The 26,411-nt window shown below is 47.1% G+C and overlaps 1 protein-coding gene across 3 annotated transcripts in view; it reads left to right on the top strand.

Annotated features, from left to right (window-relative positions):
* The window catches only part of LOC147111716 (ankyrin repeat domain-containing protein 42-like), a 49,093-nt gene that overhangs the window by 8,242 nt on the left and 14,440 nt on the right, over positions 1-26,411 (top strand). For 2 of the 3 annotated variants that reach the window (XM_085998882.1, XM_085998883.1), the window contains exons 2-8: positions 4,827-4,987; positions 7,242-7,349; positions 8,080-8,199; positions 8,608-8,743; positions 21,699-21,899; positions 22,692-22,817; positions 25,751-25,856. In XM_085998882.1, coding sequence (XP_085855008.1) covers positions 4,827-4,987; positions 7,242-7,349; positions 8,080-8,199; positions 8,608-8,743; positions 21,699-21,899; positions 22,692-22,817; positions 25,751-25,856 — 958 coding nt within the window. The remainder of the gene's footprint in view (positions 1-4,826; positions 4,988-7,241; positions 7,350-8,079; positions 8,200-8,607; positions 8,744-21,698; positions 21,900-22,691; positions 22,818-25,750; positions 25,857-26,411) is intronic. The other variant, XM_085998884.1, reaches the window with a different exon arrangement.

Genomic DNA, 26,411 nt, shown 5'->3' with positions numbered 1-26,411 from the left:
AGGCCCCTTAAAAACTGACTGGTGATATTATAAATGAAAATAAGGAAATGGTAGACATGTTAAATAATTACTTTGCATCAGTATTTACAGTAGAGGAAGAGGATAACATGCCAGACATCCCAAGGAAACTAATATTGAATCAGGGACGGGGACTCACCAATATTAATGTAAGCAAAATAACAGTAATGAAGAAAATAATGGCACTAAAGAGTGACAAATTCCCAGGACCAGATCGTTTTCATCCCAGGATTTTAAAGGAAGTAGGTGAGAACATTGCAGGTGCCTAACTATGATCTTCCAACATTCTCTCGATTCAGGAACCGTTCCTTTAGATTGGAAAATTGTGCATGTCACTCCGCTATTTAAGAAAGGTGAGAGAAGGAAACTAGGGGAATTTTGACCAGTTAGCCTAACATCTGTTTTTGGGAAATTACTAGAGTCTATAATTAAGGATGGAGTGACTGAACACCTTGACATTTTTCAGCTGATCAGAGAGCCAGCATGGATTTGTAAAGGGTAAGTCATGCCTGACTAACCTGATGAATCTTTTGAAGAGGTGACTAAAGTAGTGGACAGGGGAATGTCTATGGATGTTATTTATATGGACTTCCAGAAGGCATTCGCTAAAGTCTCTCATAAGAGACTGTTAGCTAAAGTTGAAGCTCATGGAATTGAGGGCAAATTATTGACCTGGTTAGGAGATTCGCTGAGCGACTGGAGACAAAGGGTAGGGATAATGGGCAGAATGTGACGAGTGGCATCCCACAGGAATCTGTATTGGGGGCTCAACTATTCACTATGAACGACTTAGATGACAGGATAGAGCCACATATCTAAGTTTGCAGATGACACAAAGATAGGTGGCATTGTAAGTAGTGTAGATGGAACCATAAAATTACAGACATAGAAACATAGAAGATAGGAGCAGGAGTAGGCCATTCGGCCCCTCGAGCCTGCTCTGTCATTTAATGAGAGCTTGACTGATCATCCAAATTCAGTACCCTGTCCCTGCTTTCTCCCCATATCCCTTGATCCCTTTAGCCTTAAGAAATATATCTAACTCCTTCTTGAATATATTTAATGAATTGGCCTCAACTGCCTTTTGTGGTAGAGATATTAATAGATTAAGTGAATGGGTAAAACTGTGGCAAATGGATTTCAATATAGGCAAGTGTGAAATCATCCACTTTGGACCTAAAAAGGATAGATCAGAGCATTTTTCTAAATGGTGAAAAGCTAGAAGCAGTGGAGGTCCAAAGAGACTTGGAAGGACCATGTACATAGATCATTAAAATGTTGTGGACATGTATAAAAAATAATCAGATAGGCTAATGGAATGCTGGACTTTATTTTTTTAATGTATTCATGGGATGTGGGCGTCGCTGGCAAGGCCAGCATTTCTTGGCCATCTCTAATTGCCCTTGAGAAGGTGGTGGTGAGCCGCCTTCTTGAACCGCTGCAGTCCATGAGGTGAAGGAATTTGACCCAGAGTCAATGAAGGAACGGAGATATATTTCCAAGTCAGGATGGTGTGTGACTTGGAGGGGATCTTACAAGTGGTGGTGTTCCCTAGCGCCTGCTGCCCTTGTCCTTCTAGGTGGTAGAGATTGCGGGTTTGGGAGGTCCTGTTGAAGGAGCCTTGGCGAGTTGCTGCAGTACATCTTGTAGATGGTGCACACTGTAGCCACGGTACGCCAGTGGTGGAGGGAGTGAATGTTTAAGGTGGTGGATGGTGTGCCAATCAAACGGGCTGCTTTATCCTGGATGGTGTCGAGCTTCTTGTGTTGTTGGAGCTGCACTCATCCAGGTAAGTGGAGAGTATTCCATCACACTCCTGACTTGTGCCTTGTAGATGGTGGAAAGGTGGGAGTCAGGAGGTGAGACACTCGCCGCAGAATTCCTAGCCTCTGACCTGCTCTTGTAGTCACAGTATATATGTGGCTGGTCCAGTTAAGTTTCTGGTCAATGGTGATCCCCCAGGATGTTGATGTTGGTTGATTCAGCGATGGTAATCCCGTTGAATGTCAAGGGGAGGTGCTTAGACTCTCTTATTGGAGATAGTGATTGCCTGGCACTTATGTGGCGTGAATGTTACTTGCCACTTATCAGCCCAAGCCTGAATGTTGTCCAGGTCTTGCCGCATGTGGTCACGGACTGCTTTCTTATAGGAGTTGCGTATGGAACTGAACACTGTGCAATCATCAGCGAACATCCCCACTTCTGACCCTATGATGGACGGAAGGTCATTGATGAAGCAGTTGAAGATGGTTGGATCTGGGGCACTGCCCTGAGGAACTCCTGCATATAATTTGTGAACAACAATGGTCCCAGCACTGATCCTTGCGGGACCCCGCTTTCCATCTTCTGCCACTCTGAATAGCTACCTTTTACCTGTACTCCCTGCCTTCTGTTTTGCAGACTGCTAGCTATCCATTCTGCTACTTGTCCCTTGACTCTGCATGCTCTGACCTTATTCATTAGTCGATTATGTGGCACCTTATCAAAGGCCTTTTGGAAATCTAGATAAATTACATCTACTGCATAACCCTCGTCTACTCTCTCTGTTACCTTTTCCAAGAATTCAGTGAGGTTGGTCAAGCAAGACTTTCCCTTTTTAAATCCATGCTGACTATTCATTATTATATTTTTGGTTTCTCCCTCTTCCTTAAATAATGGAGTCAAGTTGCAATTTTCAGAGCCAAAGGCAGAATTCCCAAATCTAGAGAGCTTTGGAAAAATACGACTAATGCATCTGCAATTTCCCCACCTGTTTCTTTTAATATGCCAGTCTGGAAACCATTAGGCCCTGGAAATCTGTTATCTCAAGTGCCATTATTTTCTCCATTATCATTTTTATTTATATTAAATCCCCAACCTTTCTCCCGATGACTTATTTTTAGGTTCCCTGATACCGCTAGCACTTTGTCTTCTTCCTCTACTGTGGAAACTGTTATAAACTGTTCATTTAACAAGCCTCCCATATCCTTATTATCTATTATAGTCTTACTTCCATCTGTCAATAATGGACTCACTTTCACCCTTACCACTCACTTTCTCTTAATATAGTGATAAAAACTTTTACTGTTAGCTTTGATATCCGTTGCAATTATTTTCATGCTTCTTTTTGCACCATTTATTACTTTCTTTGTACGTATTGCTTTCTTGCTTTTATAGCTCACCCTGTCTGCTGGATTTCTGCTTTTCCTTGCATTTGTGTAAGCCTTTTTTAGTGTGATTCTGTCTATTATCTTGTTTGTTGACCATGGTTGCTTAACTGTACAAGTGCAGCTTTTGCCTTTAAGTGGTATGTACTGGTTTTGTATTGCAACAAAATCTTCTTTGAATATTTCCCACTGTTTGTACACTTACTCAGATACAGCTCAGTTTACTGCGCTCAATTTATTTCTTAACCCTTTAATTAAATTTAAAACACTGGTTTGTGACTCTACTTCTCCCTCTCAAACCTTGTATCAAATTCAATCATATGCTCACTATTTACAAGATGTTCCCTTACAGTCAGATTGTTAATTAATTCTGGTTCGTTACTCATCACTAAATCTATGATGGCCTTTTGTCGGTTCTAAAATATATATTGTTCCAGAAAACTGTCTCAAATGCATTCTAGAAATTCATTGCATTTACTACTTGAGCTATTTTGCATTTCCCAGTCTGTGAAAATTAAAATCTCCCATTGTAACCACATTGTTTCTACTGCATGCTTCCCTGATCTCCATCTTAATACATCCCCCACTACATATCTACTGCCAGAAGGTCTGTAAATGGCTCCCAGCAGAGTCTTGCATCCTTTACTGCTCCTTAGTTCTATTCGTACTGTTTCCGCTGCCTGTCCAATCTTACTGAAATCCTTTCTTTCCACTGCTGTAATTGTGCCCTTTTATCAATATTGCTACTCCTTTTCCATCCACAAATTCCCACATTCTGCCTATGCTGCCTTTTCTTTATTGTACAGCAATTATTTATTTATCTATTTCCATTGCTAATTGATGCATCTTTAATAAGATTTGATTATCAGATGGATTTAAGTTGATTTCTTTTACTTACTTTTTCTTGCTGTTTACTTTAATTAACTTATTTTTTTCTCTTATTGACATCAGTTTTAATTTATTTAATCTGTAATTTTAGCAACTCTATGGCCTAAACCAATAATTAAAGTGGCCCTTTAACCAGTGCCAATCACTCCAACATCAAAGAAAGATTTGCTTGTTCTAGAGCATCAAAAATGTTCAGAACATAAGGCTTCCCTGATAGCTCTGTGGACAAAGACACTGCACACAGATCAGGGGAAATCTCCAGCTCAATCCACAATTTGTGTTGAGTTGGCTGCTCTCAGCCAGAGTGGTGGTGTGGGAGCAAAGTCATTGTCTTCAGTGTCCCGCACTACGGAAGGAAGGGAAAAGGGTTCCAACTTATGCTTATTACTCAGAGACCACTGCTGGAAAGAGCGCATATGCTGATGAGTACAGGTTTGCTAGTGGTGGAATAGCCAGCCAGAAAATACTATCTAAGCTCACAGATTGTCCACTTGGGTGAGGTCCCAGGGGATGGTCAGCACCTATGGAATTATACCACATGATGAATCGGTGCCTTCAGGAAAGAAAGTGGAGAAAAAAGGCCTAGTGCTGAAAATGTCAAATGTGGAATATTTATTTTAGTTACCAAGTGCAAGGCACTCATTCTTCCCTTAATATCTAGCACTACTTGAGAAAACCAGAAGTACTAACAAGCCCAGTGGCATTAAAATGTTATTGCTATATTATTGCCAATTGTCAGTGCATTCATTTTTTTAAATTGTTGTTGTTTGACAGCGGCAAGGAAGAAGTTTTTTGTCAGTATTCATGATGCAGTTAAAGCCGGTGATGTGGAGGAACTTGAGCTGATGGTGAAAAATGGAGCCAGCATTAATGAAGTTGATCACATTCACAAATTCACTCCCTTGCAATGGGCAGCGCATTCTGATAGTTTAGAGGTGAAGAGTTTTTTTATTACTGTATCAACATATACATATAGAGTATTTAAATGAGGAACTGTCAGCGGATTTTGTTGGTGGTTTAGATTTAACATCTGTGGACTGATTTCCCAGGGCTTCGGTAACCCGGCAGCTAAAGGGAGGCGGGATCTGCTGGATCCAGCTGGTAAGTGTTTTGCCAGCAATGCTTGCGCACCCTCTCTCCTCCCCGCGCGCCCTCTCTCCTCCCCGCGCGCCCTCTCTCCTCCCCGCGCACCCTCTCTCCTCCCCGCGCGCCCTCTCTCCTCCCCGCGCGCCCTCTCTCCTCCCCGCGCACCCTCTCTCCTCCCCGCGCGCCCTCTCTCCTCCCCGCGCACCCTCTCTCCTCCCCGCGCGCCCTCTCTCCTCCCCGCGTGCCCTCTCTCCTCCCCGCGCGCCCGCTCTCTCCTCCCCGCGCGCCCTCTCTCCTCCCCGCGCGCCCTCTCTCCTCCCCGCGCGCCCTCTCTCCTCCCCCCGCGTGCCCGCTCTCTCCTCCCCCCGCGCCCGCTCTCTCCTCCCCCGCGCCCGCTCTCTCCTCCCCCCGCGCCCGCTCTCTCCTCCCCCCGCGCCCGCTCTCTCCTCCCCCCGCGCCCGCTCTCTCCTCCCCCCGCGCCCGCTCTCTCCTCCCCCCGCGCCCGCTCTCTCCTCCCCCCGCGCCCGCTCTCTCCTCCCCCCGCGCCCGCTCTCTCCTCCCCCCGCGCCCGCTCTCTCCTCCCCCCGCGCCCGCTCTCTCCTCCCCCCGCGCCCGCTCTCTCCTCCCCCCGCGCCCGCTCTCTCCTCCCCCCGCGCCCGCTCTCTCCTCCCCCCGCGCCCGCTCTCCCCTCCCCCCGCGCCCGCTCTCTCCTCCCCCCGCGCCCGCTCTCTCCTCCCCCCGCGCCCGCTCTCTCCTCCCCCCGCGCCCGCTCTCTCCTCCCCCCGCGCCCGCTCTCTCCTCCCCCCGCGCCCGCTCTCTCCTCCCCCCGCGCCCGCTCTCTCCTCCCCCCGCGCCCGCTCTCTCCTCCCCCCGCGCCCGCTCTCTCCTCCCCCCGCGCCCGCTCTCTCCTCCCCCCGCGCCCGCTCTCTCCTCCCCGTGCCCGCCCTCTCTCCTCCCCGCGCCCGCCCTCTCTCCTCCCCGCGCCCCCTCCCTCTCCTCCCCGCGCCCCCTCCCGCTCCTCCCCGCGCCCCCTCCCTCTCCCCCCTCCCCGCGCCCCCCCCTCCCCCCTCCCCGCGCCCCCTCCCTCTCCCCCTCCCCGCGCCCCCTCCCTCTCCCCCCTCCCCGCGCCCCCTCCCTCTCCCCCCTCCCCGCGCCCCCTCCCTCTCCCCCCTCCCCACGCCCCCTCCCTCTCCCCCCTCCCCGCGCTCTCTCCCCTCCCCGCGCTCCCTGCCTCTTCCCCCCTTCCCGCGCTCCCTCCCTCCCTCCCTCCTCTCCCCTCCCTCCCTCTCTCCCCTCACCGCGCGCTCTCTCTCCCCTCCCCACGCTCCGTCCTCCCTGCGATCCCACATTTCACCCCCCAGCTGGGATATCTCCCCTCCTCTCCGTCGCACTCTGAGTTCCTCCCTAGCTCCCCCAGAGACCTCAGACGCTAAATTTGGCAGGACCTCCGTGTTCCCAGCATTTCCGGGTTTTGCAGCCACTGACTGGCACCCCGCTCCCTCCCCTGCCTCCATGTAAATATCGGGGCCAAAGAGTCAGAAAGAGATAATGAGAGAACATATGCTCGTGTAAAGAGTGGAAGACAACAGAAAGACACAGAGAGGGAGGCAGCAATTATTAGAGTGGGTGCTAAACAGAGACCGTTGTGGGAAATATTTCTTTACTTTTGTCAGTGAACAGCCGCAGTTAAACTTGAACCAGTTCTCCCTCTGTGCCTTACTTATTCCCATTCTCTGAGTGCCTCCTGTTTTTTTCCAAGTTCCTGACTAATGATGCTAAAGAATGCAAATAATTACTAGCACTACATTTACTATAACGTATACATCAAAAGACTGAAGAGGGTGAGTGACGGAGGCCGAGGAATCAGTCTGCTTGTCTGTAAAATGTGTTTCTTTTGAAAAAAGCATAAATTTAAAATATCTGGATATTCAAGTTTCTGCAGTAATATTTTCAATCTCAGTTTTGCCAGTCTATTTTAATTATTAAATGGTATTAATTTTAATCATCCAGCTATTTGAAAAGCACCCTGGTTGTCATAAGTTTAAACCACATTCATATGTAATTTAAAAGCAGAATATTTACAGTTCATTCTGTACGTTACAGTGCCTGCACTGGTTGCTATGGCATGGTGCTGATATGACTGATGTAACTCCCAGGGGCTGGACAGCAGCACATATTGCAGCCATCAAGGGTCATGATGCCTGTATGCAGGTAAACTATCTTTATTGCTTGTATTCTCTGTAACAAAATAAATATTTTAAACAGTACAAAAGTGAGAACTTCTTCAATTTAGTCTCTATAGTATATGCAAATGTTTTTTAATGAGCTATAGTTTTGGAGAGGGGAAAAGGATGACTGCAAAGTGTAGTGCTCTTTCACATCAGAAATTTTATTTCAAATCCAATAGACTTGGCCATAAGGGTTCTACAACGTTTATTTTTAGTTCTTGTCTGTAACCAGCATCACAAGCGATTAACTAATTGTAGCTAAACTTGAATCAATATTCTGCCTGTGTCCTTCACTCTGTTTCCCCTTTTCTCCTGGTGTGAGTTTAAGTAATCTCAGCTTGAATACTAGGCACAAAACCGACACTACTGCAACACTGATGCACTAAATTGTCAATATAATTTAGACGATTGGTGTGAAAGTCCATACTGGTGCAGTACAGAGTGCAGCTTTTGAAGTTGGGGTTAAGGTTTATCACTGCGGCTGTGCAGAGGATGTTTGTCATGCAATTAACTTAGACAATTTGTTACCTCTTTTTAAGTCAGTCCCATTCCCAGCACTGACATTTCTCACACACAGCATTACGTTTACCCTTTAATATTAAATGGTAGTACATTATGAAGTCTTGAAGTGATTTAAGTTTCTACTGTATTATGAAAGCAGCCTATTTCACAAAGAGAAGCACAGTATAATGTCATCATGTGTTGCCCCTCAGGCCTTGGTAACAAATGGTGCGAACCTAACAGTAAAGGATGATAGAGGCTGCACTCCATTGCACCTGGCTGCTGCCCATGGACATTCGTACACACTTCAGACCATTCTTCGCAGTGGTGTGGTAGGCACTGTTAACTATTAGGGTTGATTTTATTCACAGTAAATTTAATGGTCTCTGTAGGAAAGAGAGGTTGGTTCTTCATAGATTCAGTGTAGAATGCAAAATAGACACACATGGATTATAATAAAGTTTGAAAATAATGTTTGCTTTTATTATTGCCCAGGTAAGTCATCTTATCTGGTATGTTAAAATGATTGCATAATTTGTTTGACTACTGAATAAAGTGGAAAATCTTGTCTAAGTTCACTTTTTCAGGTACTTGGACTATATATGGATGCACATAAGAGCATAAGAATTAGGAGCAGAAGTAGGCCGTACAGCCCCTCGGGCCTGCACATAGACACCGTGCACATTTGTTTTACTGAAATGGGATGTTGTACGTCACTTTCCTTTTCTGTTTTGCTCTAGGATACAAATCCAGCCGATAAAAATGGTTGGAGGGGCGTCCACTATGCTGTCTTCCATGGAAGGCTGGGCTGCTTGCAGCTTCTAGTCAGATGGGGAGCAGATGTGAATGAAGTGGATCAGGATGGCAATTTACCAGGTATACGATTAATCTCTCAGCTATAGAAAGCACCAAATCCTACTTGGTGAGATTTCGGGAGCTTCACTGGCAAAAAGTAGTCCTCTTCCACATCTGTCATTGAAATAACAGATTGCTGTACTGTAATTGGGTTTGTGAGGGAGGGTAGATCGTGAGCCTGTAGCCAAATGTATTGAAGTCCTCTGCAATGTGTCTCGAGTCCAAATGTACTATATAGTAAAGTAATTTTTTGTAAAGTTATTCTTACTCTGGCTATTCTTTTTACATGAAATACAATGTTTTGGCATAGAATTAATGGCCCAGATTTTATGGGGCCTATGACAGTGTACGCCGTCGTAAGTGCTGTGAATGGCCCTGCAAGTTCTGAATTTCTGCATGCGATGCGCAGGCACGAAAACCTGGAACTTGCGATCTGTCGGGTTTTTCCTTGACAGATCATTCGCATCCACTGGAAATGGACTTTTGCTGGTGCAGAGTTGGGCTGTTTGCCCAACTACAGCCCAGCGAATACCCACAAAACCCTTACACCTGGTAAAAGCCGCCTTTTACCAGCTTAAGGTTTATAATAAATGTAATTTAAAAAAAAATGATTTTAAACATTCACTTACATTTAAAATTAATTTAGGTTATTTTTGTCCCATTTAAAAATGTTTAAGTTTATTTTTCAAAAAATGTAATTTTTATTTTAAATGTTTAATTAAAGGGTATTTTAATTAATTTTGAACTTGGGATCATTTATTTTTATTTCAGTGTTGTGAAATTTTATTTATTAGGTGATTCCTTATTAAGCTTATAGGGATTCCGTACGTAAATGGAATCTTCATGAGCATAATGGGAATCCCCCTTTCTGATTGGTTGGCCTGGCCCACGTAATCCAGGGACGCTTGCGAACCACATGCGCCCCTGGGATGCGTGAGCCTTTACGCAGGTGAATGCCTGCAGGCCCAGGACCACAAGAGTCTGGAGACACGAGGTAAGTACGTAGTTTTCTTGCGGTTCAGAGGCGTACGCAGGCGGCAAGCCTCCGACCACAATTTCCAGGCCATAATGTTTTCATTTTTTTTAATTGAAGAAAAGCGAATACATGGATATATTTTGTTACACAAGAGATTATATTGACATATTTAGGGTTGTTGGTATAGCTCTGCACATGTTGGAATCTGCATATTGTCTGGCATCTGGCTGGAGTTTGGCTGAGTCAAGGGGATATGAAGAGTTCTGCCTATCTACAGGGTAGGGTTACAGCCTTTTGTGGGTGCTAGGAGTGGCGCATTGGTTTATGGGCCCATTCTGATCTTGGGAGTTGATCTGAATCATGTAAGCTGCTAGGAAAGGGCTCCAGACTTCCAAACATTACTGGCACCGATTGGCATATGTCCTACAGATCTTTCAACCACATATTTGTTGTGGAAGGAGAATACTTTGCCACAGTGCAGGAATGTATCTGTTGTGCTGGCCTCTGTGTTGCAGGACGGGCTTTCTGTCCAATAGGCAAGTGTAGGCCTGGGTCTGCATAGATTGTGCCCATCGTGCTCTTCATAGCCTCTGGGCTGCTTCCCAGAATGGTTGAATACGGGGACACAACCAAATGCCTATAGTAAGCTGCAAAAATCATCCCCCAGGGAGGGTTGGAATCTGTGGCACATACGTGGGCGTGGTGTAAGCTCGGTATCTGGAGCTGGCCCTGATGCTTTAAGCTGCAAGTGATAGTTATGAGAGTCTGCTTCCATATTTCTCTCTGTTCCTCCTCTGTTATCTGGTGTGCTAAGTCCTGATTCTTGGTAAGTTTTTTGCATTGTTCTCTGTCCAGGAAACAAACATGGTGCAGAGGGTGGAAATGTGTTTCTGGAGATTTGTCAGGGAAGGGTAGTACAGTTCCTGAGGGTTGGCATACATGAAAGATTTTGGAATGTGGCCAGGCCTTGGAGGTAGTGGAATAGCTCATGTTGGTAAGGTACATTTCTCTGTCAATAGTTGTAAGGCAAAGAGTTGGCCTAGCCTACTGACACCTCTCTTGTGCCAAGTCTGTAATGTGGTGAATGTATCTGGGAAAAGGTTGATAGACCGTGAAGGTTTGTCAAGGAAAGACACATACTTCATTCAAGCCTGATAGTGTTATTATTAGGTGGTGGTAGATTATCATTTTGGGCGGACTTCATCGGGCAGGAGGAGGAGTTGCCTAAAGTGATAATCTACCCTCACATAATAACAATAACACTATCAGCCTTTAATGAAGTATGTGTCTCCTTGACAAACCTTCACGGTCTATTGACCTTTTCCACGAGAAGTACCTTCAGAAAGGCCTGAGCCATTCCGAGGGCCAGGCCTCACTTCTTTAATCTTGTTAAGCTCCAACAGCTGTTGAGGTGCTCATAGGCAGCTTGCTGAATTGGGAGGGGTGAATGAGAATTTTGGCGGTTTCACCACAGAGCCAAGCTGGAAATTGTCTCCTCGGAGTGGGCCAACATAATCAAGGGGATGGCAGGGGGTGGGGGGGTGTTGGGGGGGGCATGTGGATAGACCAGCAGGGGGCTGGGAGATTTTTGTGAGGCCAGGAGGAGCATTCAACAAAAATAGCACCCTGTTTTACATATTGAAAGTAGGCTCTTGCCTGAAACAGGCAGAGGATGGGCTACTCTGCTAAAGGACCTGAAGAAAATGGCGGCAGCCTACTTTCTGACCTACATTGACTTCTGGTCCTCCAATGCCTCAAATTTAAAATTTTCATTCTCACGGCCTTCATGGTCTCCAGCCATTGTTATCTGTATAATCTCTTCCAGCGCTACAACCAACACCTCCCCACCTCCCCACCCCCCCTCCCCCCGCTGCCCATGTTCCCTTTAAGTTGTGCGGCTGCGTAGCGCTCTGGAGTTCCCGCTCAGCCGGTGATCTGGCTTTTAAATAGAAAAACCGTGCGTGCGCAGAATTTTGAATGGCCCGCGCAGCCCCTTAAACAGGCTGCGCGGGCCAAAAATAAATTAGAGGGAACATTGCCCACCTCCCTCCCCACCTCCCTCTCCCTCCCTCCCCACCTCTCCCCCCCCCTCTCTCTCTCCCCCCCCTCTCTCTCTCTCCCCCCCCTCTCTCTCTCCCCCCTCTCTCTCTCTCTCCCCCCTCTCCCCCCTCTCTCTCCCCCCTCTCTCTCCCCCCTCTCTCTCCCCCCCTCTCTCCCCCCCTCTCTCTCCCCCCTCTCTCTCCCCCCCCCTCTCTCTCCCCCCTCTCTCCCCCCCTTGCTCTCCCCCCCTCGCTCTCCCCCCCTCGCTCTCTCCCCCCCTCTCTCTCCCCCCCTCTCTCCCCCCCGCTCTCTCCCCCCCTCTCTCTCCCCCCCTCTCTCTCCCCCCTCTCTCTCCCCCCCTCTCTCTCTCCCCCACTCTCTCTCCCCCCCTCTCTCTCCCCCCCTCTCTGCCCCCCTCTCTCCCCCCCTCTCTCCCCCCCTCTCTCTCCCCCCCTCTCCCTCCCCCCCTCTCTCTCCCCCCTCTCTCTCCCCCCCATCTCTCTCCCCCTCCTCTCTCTCCCCCCTCTCTCTCCCCCCTCCCACCCTTGCCCCCCTGCTTTCCCCCTTCCCTTCCCCTCCCCCCTTCCCTTCCCCTCCCCCTTCCCACCCCCTCCCTCCCCCCATCTTCCTCCACCTCCACCTTTAAGACCCCCCCCTTAAATCCCATTTTTTCTGATTATTCTTATAATCATGGCTCCTAATATCCCATTCTTTGGCTTGTCATCCATTTTTGTTTGATTATGTCTCTATTAAGCACCATGGGATGTTTTTCTATGTTAAAGGCACTATATAAATGCAAGTTGCTGTTGTAGTAGTGTCAGGATTTGTTTGTTGCCTTCTGATTGATAACTTTTATGATTGGCCTCTAGTTTTGTTATTCTTTACTTAACGTCTTTCTGGATTTTTAATGATCTATGCTTCTTGGCAGGGGAAAATAATAATGTGGACTCTGAGGACTGCCTTAGTGATTTCCCAGTGTATTGTTGGGGAGATGGCGTGATTTCCACTCTCAGATATGCAGTGGCTAATAAGAAGGTGGTGAACTCTGGGTCACCAAGGAGTATGGGGTTTAGGTGCAAGTTTTGGGAGACTGATGCATGGTCAGAAATAAGAAAAGAAAAAAGACTTGCAGTCATATCGTGCCTTTCACGACCTCAGGATGTTCCAAAGTGCTTTACAGCCAGTTTTTGAAGTGTAGTTACTGTTATAATGTAGAAATGGCTTTGGCCCTTTTTTGGCTGCTCTTCCACTCCGTATTACTTCAAGAAAAGATGGTCAATCCTGGAGTATATTTTTTGCATATTTGAATAGAAGGTGAATTTCTTCTGTGTTGGTTTCTGACTTGCCTACCAGACCTAAGTCATCGCTTTGTTCCATAATTGTACTGGCATTAGACCTGGGTGGCCCATGTCTGGTGGAAGTTTGTCAACTTGAGAGTGAGGGGGCACCCCACTATCACTGTGCTTTCCATGTAAGGCTTAAATGAGACAAATACCATTGTAGGGAGTCCCTGTTCAGGTAATGTACATTAAGCATTTTGATCAGCTTTCTGGCAGAACTGCAAGAGGGAGCGAGCATGGCTTTATGGGAGGGAGATCACGCCGGCTAAATCTGATAGTTCTTTGAAGTGCATCAGCTTTGAAAGTATAATTCACCCTTTGTGTTGGCCTGGAGTATTATCATCTCTTTGGTCTGGAAGTTATGGGGTCATACTGTGAAGGCTGTAGAGCATTGTGGGTCTGTGGGCATTGGGGCTAGTGTTCTGTGACATTCTATGATCTGGACCAGGTCTAGGAGGCATCCTAAATGAAGAGGTTTGCTCTGTTCCTCTCCAGACCTTTTGGAATATTGAAGCTCCAAATATTACTGTGAAGTCCCCGGTTCTCGAGCTTGTTGATTTTTATGGCCTTCTTCTGCTCCCTCTCTAGTAGCTTGAAAATTTGAGTGTATTGCTGTTTCTTTTACCTCACCTTTGAAGACAAAGGTTTGCAGTTCTTTGATTTGCTGTTCTTCTTGGGGGCTTGTTTTGTAGAGCTCCGTGTGCATGGCCTGGATGGCTGGCAGGAAGTTTTCATGGAATTTTCTGCTTTTAGGTCTGGGTGGTCAGTATGTGGGTACCTCATTTTGGTCCAGGGCTGGTTTCAATGGCAGAGTTTAACATGGTTGAGGGTTGGTCTTCTCTGGGTGGTGTTGGGCTTTGTCTGCAATGGTTCCTGGTGTGGGTAATGGGCAGTTGAAGATGCTGATGTTGTTTGATCAGGTCCTCTGTGCACAGTATGGTGAGATGGTAACATAGAGTTACCTAGCTACATAGAATTTACAGCACAGAAATAGGCCATTCAGCCCAACTGGTTTATGCTCCACACAAGCCTCTTCCCACCCCTCTTCATCGAACCCTAGCAGCATATCTTTCTAGTCCTTTCTCCCTCATGGGTTTATCTAGCTTTCCCATAAATGCATCTATGTTATTTGCCTCAACAACTCCTTGTTGTAACGCGTTCCACATTCTAACCACTCACTGGGTAAAGAGTTTTACCTCATGGGAAGCGTTTATTTCTGGACTCGGACTACGGGTTCTTGTGCTGGGGTTCTTTGCTCTCTCTAGAGAAAATAGTTACATTTGTTGAGAACAGCCTTTGTGCTGCTGTCATCTCTGGGTATTGGGGGTAAGACACCTCTTTAGCTGCTCAGGCAGTAGGGTTCCTGGTGGTATAGTGGAGGAGCAGCTCCTATGCTCCATTTTAAATGGATTTCCTGGAACTGACAGTTGGATTCTTAAAGGTGAGCACATTTCAGCACTAGCACTCACCTCTTTAAACACAAGGCTTCTGTTCTGGGCCAGAGTGGAATTCTAGTGAGCAGCTTTAGTAAACAGGTCACCAGGTAGACAAAGAAAAGGGGACTCAAGTACCAAAATGGGGATACTTGCTCAAATCCCCATAAGAATATGTATATTTTTAAAAAACATATTTGAAACCAAATGACATATCACAACAGTCTATTACCAGCTTTGAGATGGTATTGGATATATACACTGACAAGTAAAGTTCTATAGCTAGCTTGGAATTTCCATTATACTCCATCAATACACATCCCGGCTGTCATGCTGAAGACTTGTGCTCCAGAACTAGCTGCGCCTCTAGCCAAGTTGTTCCAGTACAGCTATAACACTGGCATGTATTCGACAATGTGGAAAACTGCCCAGGTATGTCCTATCCACAAAAAGCAGGATAAATCCAATCTGGCCAATTACCATCCCATCAGTCTACTCTCAATCATCAGCAAAGTGATGAAAGGTGTCATCGACATTGCTATCAAGCAGCACTCACTCATCAATAACCTGCTCACTGATGCCCAGTTTTGGTTCCGACAGGATCACTTGGTTCCAGACCTCATTGCAGCTTTGGTCCAAACATGGACAAAAGAGCTGAATTCTAGAGGTGAGATGAGAGTGACTGACTTGACAGCAAGACAGCATTTAACCGTGTGTGGCGTCAAGGAGCCCTAGTAAAACTGAAGTCAATGGAAATCAGGGGGAAAATCTCCACTGGCTGGAGTCATACCTAGCACAAAGGAACATGGTTGTGGTGGTTGGAGGTCAATCATTACAGCCCCAGAACATTGCTGCAGGAGTTCCTCAGAGCAGTGTCCTAGGCCCAACCATCTTCAGCTGCTTCATCAATGACCTTCCCTCCATCATAAAGTCAGAAGTGGGGATGTTCGCTGATGACTGCACCGTGTTCAGTGCCATTCGCAGCTCCTCGGATAATGAAGCAGTCCATTCCACATGCAGCAAGACCTGGACGACATTTAGGCTTGGGCTGATAAGTGGCAGGTAACATTTGTGCCAGGCAATGACTATCTCCAACAAACGAGCGTCTAATCACCGCCCTTGACATTCAATGGCATTACCATCGCCGAATCCCCCACCATCAATATCCTGGGGGTCACCATTGACCAGAAACTTAACTGGACCAGCCACATAAATACTGTGGCAACAAGAGCAGGTCAGAGGCTGGGTATTCTGCAGTGATTGTCTCACCTCCTGACTCCCCAAAGCCTTACCACCATCTACAAGGCACAAGTAAGGAGCGTGATGGAACACTCTCCACTTGCCTGGATGAGTGCAGCTCCAACAACACTCAAGAAGCTCGACACCATCCAAGACAAAGCAGCCCACTTGATTGGTACCCCATCCACCACCTTAAACAGTCACTCCCTCCACCACCAGCGTACCGTGGCTGCAGTGTGTACCATCTACAAGCAGCAACTTGCCAAGGCTTCTTCGGCAGCACCTCCCAAACCCGCGACCTGTACCACCTAGCAGGACAAGGGCAGCAGGCGCACGGGAACATCACCGCCTCCTCCAAGTTCCCCTCCAAGTCACACACCATCCTGACTTAGAAGTATATCGCCGATCCTTCATTGTCGCTGGGTCAAAATCCTGGAACCCCCCTCCCTAACAGCACTGTGGGAGTACCTTCACCACCACGACTGCAGCAGTTTTAAGAAGGCGGCTCACCACCACCTTCTCAAGGGCAACTAGGGATGGGCAATAAATGCTGGCCTTGCCAGCGACGCCCACATCCCATGAATGAAAACATTTAAAAAATTTTATATTTGATTTGAGTTATGATTAACATTAAACCAACACATGGCACTTATAACAAGAGCGTGATTTCTTTTTTCCAAATTTTCTCCCTAAAGGGAGTGTTGTTGGGATACAGCTCTACAGGTATCTCACCCAAGTAGTCACTTTTCACATCTGAGGTTAAACAGTAAGGCCTAGAAATTGGATATTGCCCAAAAATGGGTGGTGTCATGGGCCAGCCCTACTTGGATGTGCCCATTCAAAGTGGTGCAGGTAGTATGCAAAATTTGTGCCGCCTGCTCATTTACATGATTGGAGTGCTGATCTCAACGCTAAACATAGAAACATAGAAGATAGGAGCAGGAGTAGGCCATCGGCCCTTCGAGCCTGCTCCGCCATTCAACGAGATCATGGCTGATCATCCAAACCCTAGCACCCAGTCCCTACACCGACAGCCATCCCACCCAAGCCCTATCCCAGTAACCCCGTAACCCCACGTATTTAATCCCCCCTAACACTAAGGGCCAATTTTTTTATCATAGCCAATCAACCTAACCCGCACATCTTTGGACTGTGGGAGGAAACCGGAGCACCCGGAGGAAACCCACGCAAACACGGGGAGAATGTGCAAACTCCACACAGACAGTCACCCGAGGCCAGATTTGAACCTGGGTCCCTGGCGCTGTGAGGCAACAGTGCTAACCACTATGCCACCGTGCTGCTGGTTGGCTTGGCGCTCAACAGGTGGGCCAATATCGGGTGCCGTTTAATGGCCAGTTATGATTGGCCTAGTCTCTCTCCACTACTTAAAGGGGAGCTGCTTTGATGCACCAGCACCTCATTGTGATTGGAGTTTGAAGTTTGAAGGCTCAGCAGCAACACCGAGAACGAGCCAGAAGGTTCTCCGATGCGGCTCGCAAGGCATTAGTAGTGCATATGTCACGGCCAACAGTGTTGTACCGCAGACATGGATCCAATGCCGCAAGGAGTTTAATGACCTCACACGGCAGGTCAAGGTTACTGAAGGCTTCAGCAAATGCCATATCCCACCATCGGCACCACAGCAACCAACAATCTCTACTTATCACCTCTCATACCTCACAATCCTAGCTTCACTTCACCCTCCCAACCTTACCACTACCGCAACACGTCACACCCACATCTCACACCTTGCACACACTGACAGCTATTCAACTATGGCAGGCACATCACCCAAACACATTGCACCACACTTCCCCTTCTCTTGCAGGCCAAGGTGGTTCACAACTGCCGGGAGCAGTGGCAGACGGGAGGTGGCCAAACCACTGTACATACCTTGAGCCAACTGAAGGAGGGAATGCTCAACATCATTGGAGAGGAAATTCACTGAGGCTGTGGCAGTGGGTGAAGTTGAAGCGCTTGGGGACAATAATTGTATGGTCATTCCTAATCCTCCTTCTCACATCCCACTTCCCCCTCATCCAACAATCTCTTGCAAGCTACTGATGTTGTATGCATGGATATCTTGCTCCCGCCTGCTCCTCACCATAACCCGACTCTTGTGCCTTTCTACTTTCAGATGACCAAGAACTGCCACCAGCACAGCCTGTCCCTGAAGTCATGGAGGAGAGTGGAGATGAAGAAGACACACCGTCACCGCATCTGACACTTGCATACAGCACCTCAGAAACTGGCACTGCATGGAATTTAGTGGGTAGTATAGATGTGGGATCTGCACGTGGGTGAGACACCGGGCGCAAGTGGGATGCAACAAGGCCAGGGGGAAATGGTAGCTCAGGGGCCAGCTCCCCGGAGGGTGAGTTCAGACATGAGTTCTGCTGCACATGACTCAGATGATGACCTCAATGGGGTCGCCTTCAGAAGAAGGGTGATGGGCATGCACACGGAAATCCTAGGTGCAATGGCAGGCCTGCCAGAGAGCTACTTGTCAGTGTCAAGGAGCATGGAGGAGTCCAGCTCCAACATTGGACGGGGCTTTGCGCAGAACTTGGAGCCCATGATTTCCAGGATGGAAATGATGGACAACTCCAGGAGAGACCTTGTGGACCCAGCCATGATGCTGTGTGTGATGGGCGATGTCCCGGCTTCCTTTGCAGCACAAGCGGAATTGACCCAACGTCTCAGTGCTGCAGTGGAAGCTCGGACTGCTGCCATAGTTGCTGAGATTACTAGTCTTGACTGGGGCTTGCAGGGTATCGCAGCAGGCCAGCAATCCATTCTCCAACAGATTGCTAGGAATGCTGAGGTGCCGCCCTGGGCAAGTGGCAGTGGGTCTGTAGAGCTAGAACCTGCTGTCCTCTCTCAGGATGACAGCATTCCTACTCCTACCAGCCAGCCCAGACTCTGGTGCAGCCTAAAGCTGGGTCATCTAGGTCCACAGCCGGTCGAGGTGAGCACTGTGTAGGAAAGGGCACACGAACAACAGGCACTAAGGGAATGCACAAGGTTGATTAGTTGATATTGTACTGTTAATTGAATACTTATTAATTTTATTTGGAATGTTTGTTTTGTTTTGTGGTGGCTCTCAGTCCAGCTTTGTGCCCAGGAGGACGCTGTGATATTCTGTGACAGAGAGATGGTATGATGGGGATGTGGTGAGCAACGGGGATCTGAGCATTCATTGGAATCGGAGTCCGATGAGGCATTCACGGATAGCCCGTCTGGAAGGGGGATTTGCTGCTTGCCTCCTCCCTGTCCCCCGTCCTCGTCCTCGTCCTCGTCCTCGTCCTCCTCCTTAAGAGCTGGTCCCACAATCGCTGCGCCCTCATGATGGCCAAGTTGTGAAGCATGCAGCAGACCACCACGAAATGGGACACCCGCTCCGGCGAATACTGGAGGGCTCCTCCCGAGTAGTCAAGGCAGCAGCCCGATAGTCTGCTCGGTGATGTTCCTGGTGGCAGCATGGCTCTCATTATGAGTGTTGGGCAGGACTGGTGGTGTTGCGGAGGGGAGTCATTGGCCGGGTGCAGGGCGGGTAGCCCTTGTCTCCGAGCAGCCACCCTCATGTTTGACGTGGAAGCTGGAAGATTGCTGGCACACCAGACTGATGCAGAATTATGGCATCATGACTGCTGCTAGGATAACAGGCATTGACCATCAGGAAGCGCTGGGTGTGGTTGCACACCAACTGCACATTAAGTGAGTGGTAGCCTTTGCAGTTATGGAAGATCTCAGGATTGGTATACGGCGCCCGCAAAGCTAATTGGGTGCAGTCGATGGCGCCCTGCACCATGGGGAAGCCCGCTATCCTGGCAAAGCCACATGCACGCTTGTCCTGCTTCACTGTTCAGAGAGAAGACAACATCGTCCCTTCTACTGGTGTAGAGAGCCTCTGTGACCTCCCGGATGCAATGATGGATGACGAACTGGGAGATGTTAGCTATGTCTCCTGCTGCAAAATGGAAGGATCCGCTGCTGAAGAAATTGAGGGCCGCGGTAACCTTGAGGGCCACTGGGAGAGCTTTGCTCTGAGGTTGCAGGTCTGGTTGCTGGAGGTGGCAGAGTTCTGCTACCACCTCCTTGGTGAAGTGGAGCCTCCTAATACATTGTTCCTCACTTAAGTGGAGATAAAGGAAGTGCTCTCTGAAGACTGTAAGTGAGTAAGGCCTCCTGTTGAGAGTCCTCCTCCTCACTCTGCGAGCATCTTCTCTTCTTTGCTGCCTCCGCTCCCTCTCCTGAAGATACTCGAGTGTGAGGGCGACTGCAAGTAGAGCCCCCGGACTGTGAGCAAGTGTTGTGAGCAGAAGCCTTTAAATAAGAATGAAGTGATTCTCCACTTGCACCAACACTCCCTGTCACCTTAGAAACTTGAAACAAATCTAGAAAGCTGCAAGAATCATAGAAATTTACAGCACAGAAGGAGGCCATTTGGCCCATCTTGTCTGTGCTGGCTGACAAAGAGCTATCCGGCCTAATCCCACTTTCCAGCACTTGGTCCGTAGCCTTGCAGGTTAGAGCATTCCAAGTGCATATCCAAGTACTTTTTAAATGTGATGAGGGTTTCTGCCTCTACCACCCTTTCAGGCAGTGAGTTCCAGACCCCCACCACCCTCTGGGTGAAAACATTTCTCCTCAAATCCCCTCTAAACCTCCGACCAATTACTTTAAATCAATGCCCCCTGGTTATTGACCCTTCTGCTAAGGGAAATAGGTCCTTCCTATCCACTCTATCTAGGCCCCTCATAATTTTATACACCTCAATTAAGTCTCCCCTCAGCCTCCTCTGTTCCAAAGAAAACAACCCCAGCCTATTCAATCTTTCCTCATAGCTAAAATTCACCAGTCCAGGCAACATCCTTGTAAATCCCCTCTGTACCCTCTCTGGTGCAATCACATCCTTCCCGTAATGTGGTGACCAGAACTGCACGCAGTATTCTAGCTGCGGCCTAACTAGTGTTTTATACAGTTCAAGCATAACCTCCCTGCTCTTTTTTTCTATGCCATGGCTAATAAAGGCAAGCATTCCGTATGCCTTCTTAACCACCTTATCTACCTGTCCTGCTACCTTCAGGGATCTGTGGACATGCACTCCAAGGTCCCTCTGACCTTCTGCACTTCTCAGTGTCCGACCATTTATAGTGTATTCCCTTGCCTTGTTAGCCCTCCCCAAATCCATTACCTCACACTTCTCCCGATTGAATTCCATTTGCCAAGAGTTGCAGAAAGTTACAGACCGCCAGACAAACTGAAAAAGCATGTCCGCTGCAAGTTGTTGTTGATGATCACTTTAAATAGCGCTGCTGGAGGCTCCTTCCTGTTTGTGAACGCTTGGTCAGCTGGTCGTGATTAACAAGTGGAGCAGGGAACACGAAAATGGCAAATCGGGCGTCAGGTGAGCGGTGCACACTCACTGACATCACGAGCTGCATAATCTACATATCCCCAGCGAGCACAGCCATCGGCAGCGCTGCCGCCCAGCCGAAATTGGCGGATGCTGCGGGACCCGCTGGCAGCGGGTGGATGTGAGGCGGCCGCCATTTTAATTTTAACCAAAACATGGCATTAACGGCCAGTGCTAACACCTCCAACTCCTAGGCCTAAGTGTTAGCACATCATTCAACCATACAGGGCACCCAAGTCCTAGACCATTCAATTCTTGCGTGACATCCATACACATGCACTTTCCTGTAAGGTTCACTTGATATCGAACAGCAGCGAGAACCTGACCAATTTAAATTTTTTTGTGCAATAAAAGCAGCCACACTGTTAAGATACTGTTGAGCAGAACTGTACTGATTGCTGCAGACTTTATTTTTACGTATAAATAATTGCACTGTATACTATTGACAGTTTGGTTGTCACTTATTTGAGTTATTGTAAAAGGCAGTAATGTGTAATTTTAATGTGTCTTGTTATTCTTTTAATGATAGTTCATCTCGCAGCAATGGAGGGCCAATTGCATTGCTTTAAGTTTCTTGTCTGCCAAGGAGTTAGCATGACCCATGTACTGGGAGCCAGGAATGACCAAGGGGAAACCCCACAGGATCTTGCAAAGAGATTCTACAAGGACAACATAGTGCAGTACATTGCAGCTGTGGAATATGAACGGGATCATCCAGTCGATCAAGAAAGTAAGCAGACAAGATGATCGGCAAGTAATTCTTCCCTTCCCCTGGTCAATGCTGTCACATTTAGCTCACTAGCAGTTGCTGTAGATTATGGTGCTGTTTAAGGAAGTGGTTTGTTAATATCGAACACAGAAACTTTGTGGCATTTACAGAACATGAAGCTCTTCAACTTACAAAAGTGGTATTTCTTAAGTGATTATGTATAATATTGCAAAGAAGGATTAATGAATAATAACCTAGGTTTTTTTTCATTACAGAACACTTTTTAAAATCATATTTTTTAAAACCCTTTGCAGGATGCTTGTCACTGTTAGATGGGTTTCCACGTGACTGCTGTTAACAGCAGTTAGCCAGCAATACATGTGTTTAAAGTGAGACTGAATGAACAGTGAGCTTTTCAGCCCTGCCCTTATGTGGTTAAGACTGCACAAAGCACACCTAGTTGATGTAAGCGAATCTGAGAGAGACAGTAGCCCAAGAACTTAATCGTGACAGTCACGTTGAGAAATAAACAAGCAGGGAAGAAGGACAAAAAAGATCTTTCTCCATAGGTTGGGAAAATCTGAAAATGAATCAAGTTGGTCTTGATCTTTAAAACCTCCTAACAGTTGGTTCAAGTGCAGCATTGCTGTCTGGTTGTGGAGTGAAGTAGGAGTGTGTGGAGGTACATAAACAGGTAGAGGGAAATGATCCAAAAAAAATTGTGGGTAAATGAGAACCTGCTATTATTACTTTGAAAAGTTTAAAATGATGCATGCAAATAATGATGATCTGATTTTTCCTGCTTATTTTTAGACCTTGCATTTCCAGCTCATGTAAGTGCATTCAAAGGCGATCTGGAGACTCTGCGACAGCTAGTGGAATCTGGAGTGATTAACGTCAACGAACGAGATGACAAGGGCTCCACCCCAATGCATAAAGGTCAGCCCCATCCCTTTCACAATATTGGTTTGCAATAAAAATCATTTTGCTGACTGGGTGGTGTGGTGGATTAGCATACAGACATTTTAGTTCTGCAGCCTCTGTTTGAATGCTGAAGTGGTGAAGGTCTCTGCCAACCAAAACATTGGTTTGTTAAGTTAACCTAGACAGTCTCCATTCAGCTCAAAACTGCCCACAATTCAGCACAATTGCCACTAAAATAATTTGAGAGGTTGTGATGATGGTTGAAGTGGAAAAATTCCCACTGATTCACAAGATTGTGCTTTCTTGAGGTTTGGGTTTAGGCAGAGTATCAGGACCTGGCCTGTGCTATATCTGTCCTAGGAGTGCTCAATACTGATGTTGGGAGCTGGGAGAAAATCATCCACAAAAATTGACCACTTGGAATTTTGTACTTTACATTCTTTTTAATTTTGTTTGCTAACAATTGAGTTGATTTAAAAATTCTCACCCTTGTTTTCAAATCCCTCCATGGCCTCGCCCCTCCCTACCTCTGTAACCTCCTTCAGCCCTACAACCCTCCAAGATATCTGCACTCCTCTTGGTGTGGATAGGAAATGGTCAACCAGGGGATCTAAAAAGGTCACCAGCTTTTAGACAGTGTGTGCCTAGTAAGAAAGTGAAGGATCAGATTGAGTCTCCTTCCAGTAAGTGGGGGAACTACAGAAGATCCACATCACAGCACTTAATGGTGAGGGAGTGATCTGCAGATTGTCCCATAGAGGTGAGTAGACAGACTGACTTCAAGGGACAGGTTGAGCGTCCAAGATCCGGAATCCGGACTCCGGGACGATTTGTGGCAGGGTCCTCGGGAATCCATAAAATGTTCCGGAATCCGGAACTCCGGATTTTGGACACTCAACCTGTACTTCAAAAAGCCATTAACTTTTGTTGTCTTTTTTTGAAAAATCCTATGAAAAATGCGAGTGATGCAATAAAATTTCAGTGCTGTGTTTTATCCTCCTTAATCTGCACAGCTCCACTAAGTGTTTCTGCCCTGGTGGCCTAGTGTGGGCCTCGGATGCTGTGCAGAGCTCGCAGCGTCCCTCCCCTTTAACAGAAGGGGAGGGGCGGAGAAACGCGTCAGCGCTACGCGGAGCGGCCCAGGCATTTCCGGACTCGGAACGTGTTTCTGATGTCTGAAGTCCAGAAACGCCCGAGCCCAGGTTACATAGAAACATAGAAGATAGGAGCAGGAGTAGGCCATTCGGCCCCTCGAGCCTGCTCCGCCATTCAATGAGATCATGGCTGATCATCCAAACTCAGTACCCTGTCCCTGCCTTCTCCCCATATCCCTTGATCCCTTTAGCCTTAAGAAATATATCGAACTCCTTCTTGAATATATTTAATGAATTGGCCTCAACTGCCTTCTGTGGTAGAGAATTCCACAGGTTCACCACTCTCTGGGTGAAGAAATTCCTCCTCATCTCTGTCCTAAATGGCTTACCCCTTATCTTTATACTGTGACCCCTGGTTCTGGACTCCCTTCCTGCATCTAGTCTGTCTAGTCCTGTTAGAATTTTATAAGTTTCAATGAGATCCCCTCTCATCTAAACTCTAGCGAATATAAGCCCAATCGACCCAATCTCTCCTCATACGTCATTCCTGCCATCCCAGGTATCAGTCTGGTGAATCTTCTCTGCACTCTCTCCATGGCAAGAACATCCTTCCTCAGATAAGGCGACCAAAACTGCACACAATACTCAAGGTGTGGTCTCACCAAGGCCCTGTACAACTGCAGCAAGACATCCTTGCTCCTGTACTCTCATCCTCTCGCTATGAAGGCCAACATACCATTTGCCTTCTTAACCGCCTGCTGCACCTGCATGCTTACCTTCAGCGACTGGTGCACAAGGACACCCAGGTCTTGTTGTACTTCCCCTTTTCCCAATCTATTGCCATTCAGATAATAATCTGTCTTCCTGTTTTTGCCACCGAAGTGGATAACCTAGCATTTATCCACATTATACTGCATTTGCCATGCATCTGCCCAATCACCCAACCTGTCCAAATCAAACTTTCTCTCTCTCGTTTTCTGTTGCTGTAATCACGTAAACTATAAGCATTGTTGCCATAACAATTGTAGACCACTTCTCCTACAAAATGCACAAAAGGGGAAATTTTAACTCCTGGGTGGGAATCCAGTGGGATGCTTGGGCCACGCGCCCGGGAGCTGCAGTGGTAGACCCGGTCCATCCATTCTAAAGGCCAAGCCTCATCCTGCCGACCAGCTTTACACTCAAACGGGTGTCCAGAGGCAGCTCACCAGCTTTGGGACTACTAACATTGGGTGGCTGGAGCCTGCCAGGCAGTCATATTAGCCAACGGGGGGAGGGTGGTACAGGAGGCTTTGGGGAGGTTGAGGAGTCGGGGGGTGGGGGCAGGGAGGGGCTGCTCAGGCAGCAGTGGCCCAGACTTTCTTTGTGGGGCCCAGAGAAGTACTCCTGGACCTCCGGGCCCTACAGAGATATGTTTTACACACCTTATAGGGCCTCTGCTGGATTGTGCCCAGTTCAGTAAGCAGCTAATGTTTCATCGGGATCGTTCCTATTTAAATGATGGGACCCTGAATTGCATATATTGTGAGGCTTCTCAGCTGTCCAAGAAAACAGCGGTGTTAAAATAGTTGCCGGGCAGCAAACGAGCAGTAATGTACTGGTAGCATTTTAACTCCCGTTCCGCCCGATTTCTACCAAAACTTCACCCTGAAGAGTGCACTTCTGCAGGCTGTAAACCCTGGGTTGCATTAATGTTGGTTTGAATACCAGTAATGTAATAAATACAAATTAGATGCTATAACAAAAAGAACATGGCCAATAAAAGAATCTTGGACACAAATGAAGTATTTGGTTATTCTTAATGGCAAGATTTTTGAATTATATGTGACTGACATTTGTATGTACAATTCTTAGCTGCTGGACAAGGACACCTTGGCTGCCTGCAATGGCTGATAGAAATGGGAGGAGACCATCACATCAGGAATGATGCTGGAGAGACACCAAAGGACGTGGCTAAGAGGTAGTCAGCATTGGTTGTAGAAACTGTAGTGCTATTAGGAATGTATGGTCATCTAACCTCATTTGCAATGATGAGCCAGGTTTTCACCTTGTGAGACCATATCTTATACCATGTCCAACAATATGAGAATTTTAAGACTTTGCTTAGTCTCTACCAGTAACTTCATTTTTGTTAAGTTATTTTAATACTTTGCATTTCAGACAGGTTTTTGGGGAAAAAATGTTTTTGTCTGATATCAGCTAAGTTTTTCACAAAGGGAGAAATAGAAGGTGGTGATTTCTTATGGTTACAATGGTTGGGTGGTTTGTGCAGATTGGTGAAGAATCAAAACTCTTGTGATAACTTCATAGACTGCCAGTAACTGAGCATAATTTATTAGTGTGTTGAACATTTTACTATAGTTCAAACTTCAAAGGAAATGTGTTATACTGCTGTACTGCTAAAATACCTCATTGGTTACGGTTACATTGTAAGCATAATCTTCAACAAAAATGACAGTAGAAAATGAATAGTATGGAAATGAGAACTACACAAGCATTGCCGCAAACCACTTGT

The sequence above is a fragment of the Somniosus microcephalus genome, chromosome 10 (genome assembly GCF_052327205.1).
Source record: "Somniosus microcephalus isolate GS21.2 chromosome 10, FLI_Smic_1.0, whole genome shotgun sequence".
NCBI lineage: Eukaryota > Metazoa > Chordata > Chondrichthyes > Squaliformes > Somniosidae > Somniosus > Somniosus microcephalus.
This window is presented reverse-complemented; position numbering and strand designations above follow the sequence as displayed.